We start from the raw sequence: 9,504 nt of genomic DNA on the forward strand, positions 1-9,504 counted from the left end.
TACCATGGGTGCAGCAGGCGCAATGATATTACGCAATGCCTGAAAATAGTCCCCAGCACGCTCCCTGTGCAAGCAGATGGTCACGTTGGTTATGTTGACGGAAGTTAGCCTATTTTCAGGTGCTGCGTAATATCATTGCGCCTGCTGCACCCATGGTATGGCAGCAAATGGATTCGAAAACGGTAAAACTCATCTGTTTAACTCTAGGGGAGTTGGAAAATGAGCCTATTTTCAAAAATAGTGGAGTGTTCCTTTAACACTAACAAAACTGTTTTGAAGATCCAGATCTATTGGAGTACTATCTCATTGTTATTCATTATTCATGATAGGGTTTGAGGTTTTCTGGAGTGAATGAGACAGAGTACCGCGTTTATCTTCTCGGGAACCCTGTAAGTGTCTCTGACTTTATGTCCTCTGCTTCCTAAGATCTCTTGTCATATCATTACTGAAGATCACATTTAATCCTCAGGTCATCTGGTGGCTGAACCTCTTGAGTCTTGCTCTGTTTCTTTTAATGCTGACAGTTGCATCTTTAGCAAAACAGAGAGGAGTGAAGATGGAGGGAATGAGGAAAGGTAAGCAGCACTACATATTGTGCAGTACTTAAAAAGAGCCAATCAGAACAAGTCTAAAACAGCTGATGTTGTCTTTTAGTGCACTGTCACACTCTCATGGAGGGTGGTGGAATGCTGCTTTTGGGTTGGCTATTACACTACCTCCCGTTCTACATCATGGGTCGCATACTCTACTACCACCATTACTTTCCTGCCATGTTGTTCAGCAGTATGCTCACAGGTACGACGGCAAACCAGATAACCAAAGTCACTGCCTACTCTAATATATTCTTATCAAACTGTTTTTCTATGGACTGGAAGTTAATTAATTAGCCTTTCATACATTTTCCAGTGCATTTGTCCAATAGGTTATGCTGCAGTCAGAATTTTAATGACAATAGCGTTAAAGGGGTGGTTCACTGGGTCTTTTCTAGGCTTGATTGTGTTTATGGGGTGCAGTCTAACATGTGTTAATGCTTCGTTTTTAAAGAAACATTATTTTTCACATAATTTACCTTTATTCCACACCGCTCTGTCCCTTCTCCTCTAAACACGCTGATCATTTCCTGCTTTTATGAAGCCCCGCCCTCAGAAATAGGCGATGGGCTCTGATTGGTTAGTTAGCCCAGTGTGTTGTGATTGGCTAAACCAATCAATTTAGACGTGCATTAGTAAATTGGACGTCTAATCGTCCAGCCCTTCACCTCAGCGGCATGTGCTCCGGTTGTTTTGTAAGTGCTCCTGTGGCTCAGTGGTAGAGCTTTGCGTTAGCAGCGCAAAAGGTCGGGGGTTCGATTCCCAGGGAACACACATTCTGGTAAAAAAGGTATAGCCTGAATGCACTGTAAGTCGCTTTGGATAAAAGTGTCTGCTAAATGCATAAATAATAATATCGCTCATCAGTTTGAGCCTGATTGAGAAGCAGAGGATATTATTGAAGAGGATCGCGCAGAACCTGTGCAAGCACGGCTTTTAATGGTAGGCCTATGTTTTTTGTTTGTTGTTGTCTCATACTCTTAGATATGCTGTTATTTGTAAATGCTACTGCTTATGTTAGCTTTTAATATACGGTTTTATCCTGATTAAAGCTTTAATACAGTACGGCAACTGCACACGCGTCCATGTTTAACGCTTCTCATAGCTATGTGAAAATAAGTGTATAATTGGAATAGTTCATTGTTGGAGCTGAGCTGAATGAGAGAGAGAGAGATGCAGAGTGTGTGCAGAGCAGGGGGACGCGAGGAACTGTATTAAGAACTGCTGCTTTAGAACATTTATTTTTAAACTTGTGAATCCATTAGAATCGTTAGAAGGCAGAATCGCGATTCATATATGAATAGATTTTTACATGCACCACTAGTTTTCGCCCCCTTTGTTGCGTGTTCCAGAGGGCGGGGTTTATCAGGGTTTGTGATGTCACGAACCCAGGAAGTAACTTGTTGTAGTCCCCACCAGCCGTTTTTGTAGGCATTAAACTATTTTAATTTAATTTTAGTAGACGATATCTCCGTTTGCATTGAACTTTCAGCTTCGTAACTTTGCAGATATTGTTTATGCTCAAACAGCAACATTACACACTAAATAACGTTTAAAAAAGTGAAATCGCAATGAACCACCCCTTTAAAGGAATAGTTCACTCAAAAATGAACATTTGCTGAAAATGCATTCACCCTCAGGCCATCCAAGATGTAGTTTTGGAGAAACTTATGCTGACATTACATCATTTGCTCACCAGTAGATCCTCTTCAGTGAATGGGTACAGTCAGAACCCAGAGTCCAAAAAGCTGATAAAAACATTATTGGTTTAGAACTGTTCTGGACTGTTTTCGCTTGCTTGATCTGTGCATATTTCTTTCCTGATATAGACAAAATGACTTTTTAAGTAGTAAAAAAGCAATGTTATGGATAGAGGGCTCTATATTTTAGCCGGGAGCAATAGTTTGCAGTTAGAAACATCCTAATGAATTTTTTTCTTATAAATGCACAGCTTTTTGCTTCACAAGACATTAATTGATGGACTGGAGTCATGTGGATTACTGGTAGATTGTTGTGATGTTTTATCGGCTGTTTGAACTCAAATTCTGAGCATCCATTCACTGTAGAAGATCCATTGGTGAACAAGTGATGTAATGCTAAATTTCTCCAAATCTGTTCCAATAAAAAACAAACTCATCTACAAATGTCAAATTTTGTAGCATTAATAAGCCTATTAAGATACAACTTTTTTTTAATTAACGCATTTAATTCTAACATTTAATTACCTTCTTTATTTAAGGTATTACTCTGGACATCTTCCTCCAGAATTTACACCTTCTCTTTAGTTCATCCATATCCCATTATCTTGTGAGGGGAGGTCAATTTATACTCCTGTTAGGGTTCATCTACAGGTAAGACTCTACAATATTTAAATGTAGTTGTTTTCGGGCTCACAACACTTTTATGCTTTTATTATTTTTAACTCTTTACAAGATTTCCTATTGGAAATCATTAATTATATCTAATGCTGAAATTGTGCATTTTGTACAAATGTTCTATGTTTGTTTAGGTTACAAATTCAGTCCATTTCTAATATTGATCTCACACTTGAATTTCAATTTTCAATTTCTGCTTGTTTCAGCTTTTATCTCTTCCATCCTCTCTCCTATGGCATGAGGGGGCCGCTGGCACATGACCCTGCCTCCTCCATGGCTGGCCTCAGGTGGATGGAATCCTGGGAATTTTAGACCATTTTAGACAGTTTTGAAGTGCCCGGGACTTCATTAAATGTTTTTAACTATTTCACTTGTTACATGTTGACTGGCTAATTTCATTGTGGAAGTACAGCCTTTACTCTGCTGTGATGGAATTTTTTTAAATAGTATTTTAAAGTTAGTGTTTTACAGTCATGTATTTTACATTAAAGTTTGATGGTGTTTTAACTGCTGTAGCTGGACTGAACTAAATTGATAGAAGTAATAAAGTGCCTTTCAGGTTTCAGATATTCACTCCTTCAGTTGTGTTTTGTACATTTCATTTGTTACATATTTAGTTTTTTCCTATGAGACAAAATGTTTGAATTAGTGTATGCAAAAACAGCAACCTTTGAAATACAATGTTATCACATTGTTATATTTCTCATCTACACAAGTTGCGTTTTTGATCAATTAAATAGCCATTTCTGGGTCATACCAAAGAATTTCATTTGGATTCATGTTTGGATGCTGGATTTACAAAATAATTAACTGTGTCCCTTCGTAATTGTGTTACTGGAATTGTTGCCTTAAATGCAGATTGATGACTGACTGAAATGAATCCATTTAAAAATTGCTGGTATTTGGATTTTATTTGTGTTGCATTTGAGAGCATCCCATTTTCTAAGTCATTTTACTGAAAAGGTAACATACTTTTCATAAACCACCATCATGCTAAGAGGAAAATTGTTATTCGTTTAGGGCTGTATATTTTTACCCAACTAGTAGCCTATCACTGAAGCATAACGTTTTCTTGCAAAACTAATCTTTTCTCACAGGGTTTCTATAATCTCCACTTATTAAGAAATCTGCTTTTTTTTCTAGCCAATGTCTTTAAGCAACTTTATCTGTGTTGATATCTGGGTGATTTCTCCCACCATCTCAACTAGCTTTTCAATGTCTGGTCCTTTCTCTGACAGTCTCTAAATTTGTCACGTTATATTAATACACTGTAATGTTGCATAAATGGTCTATCTGTAATAATTCACTTTCACTGTATTAATTTATAGCTAATATTTTTAACAAGTTATTCTTTTGTATTTTCTTAAATATAGCCTATTTAACTCAGACTATTTCAATATTATGATCAGTTTTATTAAATTAACATCCTGTTAAAAATGAAGTTGCTTCTCAAGGGAGCTGAAAGTCTTAAGTTAATGTTGCGACATCTCGCACAACGCGAGAGGGCGGGGCTACAGGTATTCACGGCCTTCAGCTATTGGCTGCTTCGAATCACGTGTGTTGTTGTCAAGATGGCGTCTCCGAATGGAGGTAAATTTTAATTCCTCTTTTCCCTGGGAACGTTAGTTATTGTATTAGTGCAACGGACCGATTAACCCTTATAAACTATTATACTAGTCAACATATATATTCTTAAATAATTTACGTATTCAGTTTCAAAAAAGTATTTTTTCCCCCTCGAAATAGCGTCATAAAATTGTTTGGAGTCATTAGCAAGCTACGTTCGGCATCAGTTACTATATTAAATATTATACGAATGTATTGATGGAGCGGTTATGCGGAAAAGGTTACTTTTTGTATCTTGCTTCTATTTTTAAATGTGTATTTTTGTTTATTTTTAACAAGCATTGCTATCAATGCAGCTAGCTCAGCTGCATCACAACAATACAAACATAACATAACCTCCCCCTCTAATGTGTCTTGTCATAACATTACTTGTACACTCAATATTATGTCCCGCATAACATGGGGAATATTGCTCCGAAAGTCACAGCATTTAAAGTCATCCACATTATAATTGCACTTACATATGTGGTCTAATTGTAAGTAATGCTTGATTTAAAAAAAAAAAAAATTATAATAAATTATTTCTGATCTAATTTCTAAACCAGTGTTGTAATAAAGAGCATATATCATTTGTTATTTATTTATATAGGTGAGGACTTTGAATCCTCTCTGCTAAGTTTTGAAAAACTTGACCGAGCTTCACCAGACCTGTGGCCGGAGCAGTGTAAGTTTGAGTGTCTTAATATTTTTGATTTGAACTAAAACAGTATTTTATAGGATGTAACATTCACAGATGTTTCTACATATGACCCAAAGTTACATTTGTTGAAATAATCATTTTTATTTTGGCCTGTCATGTGTTTTTCTAATGTAGCTTTGAATGTTGTTTTGAAAGTCCCATGTACTTCTTTAACATTTTAACAGTGCCGGGTGTCTCTGAATTTGCTGCATCCTTCAAAAATGTGAGCTAAGAATCAGAATTATACATTTAAAATAAATTATTTAGAAAGTTTTGCATTCAGACACGAAATTGAGACTTCTGTTTGTTGTTCCAGCCTATCACAAATTCTCCGCCCAAGTGGATGGCTGAGCTGGAGTCAGAAGATATTGAAATGCTGAAAGGTCTGTTGCCTTTTTCATAAAACCAAAACAAATTATATTAAGCTTCTCGAAGCATAATTTTTGCATTTTTATGTCATGGACCTATCTGACAGATGCTCAGTTCAATTAAAGAGCTTAATATGGCTCGATAAATTGCAACATTAATTTTAAAAAGCTGTGGTGTTTTTTGTATGGTGTGGTCATTTTTTAAATTAAGTTATTTGTAGTGGCACTACAAATATTGATGATCTTATGTTTGTTGTTATTGTGTGTTATTGTTTTTAATTAGAATTAGGAAGTTTGACCACAGCAAATCTGATGGAGAAGGTGAAGGGACTGCAGAATCTGGCTTATCAGTTGGGTTTGGAGGAATGTAAGTAATCTTAGTTTCTTGGAAACATTTAGTTCATCTGTGCAGTGTTTAAGAAGTGGTTTGAAGACTTTGTAAAGCCTCCTCTAGATGGCGATATCAGCAAAGAAGAAAAACAGTAAGAAAAACGCAAGAGCTGCTGTTAGCTTTATGATAGAGGTTCTTTAAATCATATAAATTATTATAAATAATCTAGCCCCTAAATCCATTTGAAACATACTAGAAAAATGACTTATCTCTCTCTCTCTCTCTCTATATATATATATATATATACAGTGGGTACGGAAAGTATTCAGACCCCCTTAAATTTTTCACTCTTTGTTATATTGCAGCCATTTGCTATAATCATTTAGCAAAGGGTCTGAATATTTAGGACCATGTGATATTTCAGTTTTTTTTTTTTAATAAATCTGCAAAAATGTCAACAATTCTGTGTTTTTCTGTCAATATGGGGTGCTGTGTGTACATTAATGAGGAAAAAAAATTAACTTAAATGATTTTAGCAAATGGCTGCAATATAACAAAGAGTGAAAAATTTAAGGGGGTCTGAATACTTTCCGTACCCACTGTATCTCTATATGAAGAGTTCAGATGCAAAAGCCTCCAAGTAGGTCTGACATTTTTCTTTAAAATTAGCATTTCTTTCTGGCTACTATGTATAGGTTTCTATGTAAGTACTGGTACTTCTGAGTGGGTTGAGGCTGGGATTTAGCGCATTTGAAGTGAAAGTACTTGATGAACATAGTACTCAGTATCGTTATCTCATTTTTGACCAAGATGGCTTTTAGAGGCTTTTGCATTGGAACTCTTATATATTTATTTATTTATTATTTTTTTAAATTCTATTTAAGTCTTAAATAAATCCCCACTCTCTATTTAAACAGAACTGGCTTTTTGCCCAGTAGTTCTGAAATGTTATGTCACAGGATTGCTAGATGTAGTATTAATCCATACTGGCAGAATTACAGAAAAGATAAGTGTAAAAGATTTTCTAGATGAAAATGGGCATTAAATGGACAAATATTGCGCAATTTGAAAGTAATGCAGACCATGTCTGAACACTTGTTTCAATTATATCACATTTCTTCTGACATGTTCAAAATCATCCCTCAACAAAATTCCTTTCAATGAGAAACATAGGGGGAAATCTCACACTCAAAACCATATGTTTGCTTGAATTGACCGTATTATTTTGAACAACTTTATTTATTCTGAACATGTATAAATTAAATCTTACTGACCTGAAATATTCATCCATACATTATTCTATTACATTTGAGTAAAGTTGATATTTTTAATATGAAATTTCATGTTTCTATATTCACCATTTAATATTTAAAACATCTGGATGTCTGTACAGTATAAGTGCCAGCTCTCTAGGGTAAATATGCCACTTTTAGGTACAGCGCTCCCATGTTGATTTTGCTATGTAAAACTGGCATTTTTTTACAAATAGAAAGGCATAACCTGAGTCTGTTCTGCCTGCGTGTAATAAGTCAACCTAGATGTCTCCACCCTCCTGTTATTTTGTCCTCTGCTTGTTCATGATGTAGCTTCTTCACTTCTGTAGGAATGCAACATGCTCCAAGACATTTATTCTTTTTAACAGGCGTAAGAAAATTAATTTCCAATGCTGAAAGCAGGTTCTCTCCATCTAATATATAACCTGTGCACTAATCCTGCACAATTAATCGAATTCCTAATCGCGATTACAATTACGGATGCCACAATTACATAATCGTTCAAAGCAGCGATTAATTGTTCAAAGTCTGCTTATGTTATTCTGCATGCTTAAGATTTCTACAGGTTATCTTAAGGGTTTTTCCATTGTTTTAATTGTAGGTTTAGTTTAAAGGGGTCATATGATGCTGCTAAAAATAACATTATTTTGTGTATTTGGTGTAATGAAATGTGTTTATGCGGTTTAAGGTTAAAAAAACACATTATTTTCCACATACTGTACATTATTTTTTCTCCTCTATGCGCCGCCTTTCTGAAACGAGTCGATTTTTACAAAGCTCATCGCTCTGAAAAGCGAGGTGTGCTGTGATTGGCCAGCTATCCAGTGCTTTGTGATTGGCCGAATACCTCAAGCGTGAGACGGAAATGTTACGCCCCTCACATACTGTTGATGCCCTGTCCGGCCGGAGCGATGATCCAAAAACATGAAAACCCATTATAAACGAGGCATTCGTTGCATCCAGAGGGGACATAATTATGGATTATAATGACTTATACTGTCTTTTTACTTTGCATCGCAGTGCAAAGTTGTTGTATTTCTTTAGCAACCAGCACGGATCAGTTCCAGGCATAACAAAGCAGATATCGTCCTCTTTTGGAAGACCAAACAAAGTTTCGCTTTCACAATGAAACACAGCGCCTTCACAACATGGTGGAGGCAACAACAATACTACAGCCAGAATAAAAGTTACGCCTTCTTTCTTTGCGTGAACATTTGGGCGGTGTTATGCAAATCTTCCCACATCGTGACGTAGACATGTGGGGGCATGTTAGAACGAGCCGTTTTAGGTAGGTGTGGCTGACTCTTAATTTTTATAAAGAATATCTCTTTGGATTTGAGACTTTAGTCTTTGCAACTTTACAGATCTTCTTTATGCACCAAGAGCTTGCAACACTTCAAAGAGAAAGGAAAAATTAAAATCGCATCATATGACCCCTTTAACATTATAGTACCATTCAAATTTGTACTTTTTTAATTTAAAGAAGAAACCAATCCCATGTGGTTGACATTTGAGGCTTAATACTATAGAAAAGCAATAAAAGTTTTTTTAGTTAGTGTTTTCAGCTTATTTATTTTCAAATAAAAATATACCATGCAGTTGCTTCAAACATAATGGTATAGCCTAAACATCATTCAATGTAAATTGCGATAATCGTAATTAATAATGGCAATTACAATTTCAAGGGAATAATCGACAATTATGATTTTTGTCATAATCGTGCAGCCCTATTTTGCACCACAAAACTGTAATTTAGTGTGAGTTTGGTTTCACATTTGTTTCTTATATATCTTTGGCTATACCCACCCACTGGTTACCTTAGTCTCTGGTCAGACTTGGTGCTGTAGTGTGGAAAATATACTGGTGAAGTGATGAGAGGCCGCCTTGTGAGTTCACTGCTGATTTGTAAAATCTCCATCAAGAGCGCATGATTAAAGTAGGCTCGTTCAACCAAGATTATGCCACTCTATGCCATTGAGCGAAACAATAGTTAGAAATAGTCAGCTTCATGAACTTCACAAGTTTTGCGTAAAACCAAATGATCATGTTCTCAAACATAATTTGAGAATGATCCAAAGAGCATCTTGTGCTTTATTGGAAACAAGAACATCTGAATGTCAGTAGGTGTTCACATGATTAATGTATTTAGATTAGTAACCTAGAGAGTTCAAAATCTGAAATATGTCATATTCATTTTATCTGTTCAAAAGTTAAGATTTTACAAAAATGTATATTTCAAATAATTATATATATATATATAT

General features: G+C 35.6%; 2 protein-coding genes across 9 annotated transcripts in view; both read left to right on the top strand.

The window, feature by feature from the left end:
- LOC107594797 (protein O-mannosyl-transferase 2-like) overlaps positions 1-3,519 on the top strand; it is a 12,380-nt gene extending 8,861 nt beyond the window's left edge. For 3 of the 4 annotated variants that reach the window (XM_016284974.1, XM_016284975.1, XM_016284976.1), the window contains exons 18-22: positions 330-389; positions 470-575; positions 655-795; positions 2,830-2,941; positions 3,172-3,518. In XM_016284974.1, coding sequence (XP_016140460.1) covers positions 330-389; positions 470-575; positions 655-795; positions 2,830-2,941; positions 3,172-3,277 — 525 coding nt within the window. In that variant the 3' untranslated portion in view covers positions 3,278-3,518. Of the gene's footprint in view, positions 1-329; positions 390-469; positions 576-654; positions 796-2,829; positions 2,942-3,171 lie in introns of all 4 variants that reach the window. The other variant, XM_016284973.1, reaches the window with a different exon arrangement.
- A 966-nt stretch (positions 3,520-4,485) lies between these two features.
- LOC107594798 (protein lin-52 homolog) overlaps positions 4,486-9,504 on the top strand; it is a 12,635-nt gene continuing 7,616 nt past the window's right edge. Inside the window, exons 1-6 of one of the 5 annotated variants that reach the window (XM_016284980.1) lie at positions 4,533-4,555; positions 5,013-5,067; positions 5,181-5,255; positions 5,456-5,493; positions 5,587-5,653; positions 5,922-6,005. In XM_016284980.1, coding sequence (XP_016140466.1) covers positions 5,055-5,067; positions 5,181-5,255; positions 5,456-5,493; positions 5,587-5,653; positions 5,922-6,005 — 277 coding nt within the window. In that variant the 5' untranslated portion in view covers positions 4,533-4,555; positions 5,013-5,054. The other 4 variants (XM_016284979.1, XM_016284978.1, XM_016284977.1 and 1 more) reach the window with 4 other exon arrangements.

This window comes from Sinocyclocheilus grahami, unplaced genomic scaffold (assembly GCF_001515645.1).
Source record: "Sinocyclocheilus grahami isolate Dianchi unplaced genomic scaffold, SAMN03320097.WGS_v1.1 scaffold191.1, whole genome shotgun sequence".
NCBI lineage: Eukaryota > Metazoa > Chordata > Actinopteri > Cypriniformes > Cyprinidae > Sinocyclocheilus > Sinocyclocheilus grahami.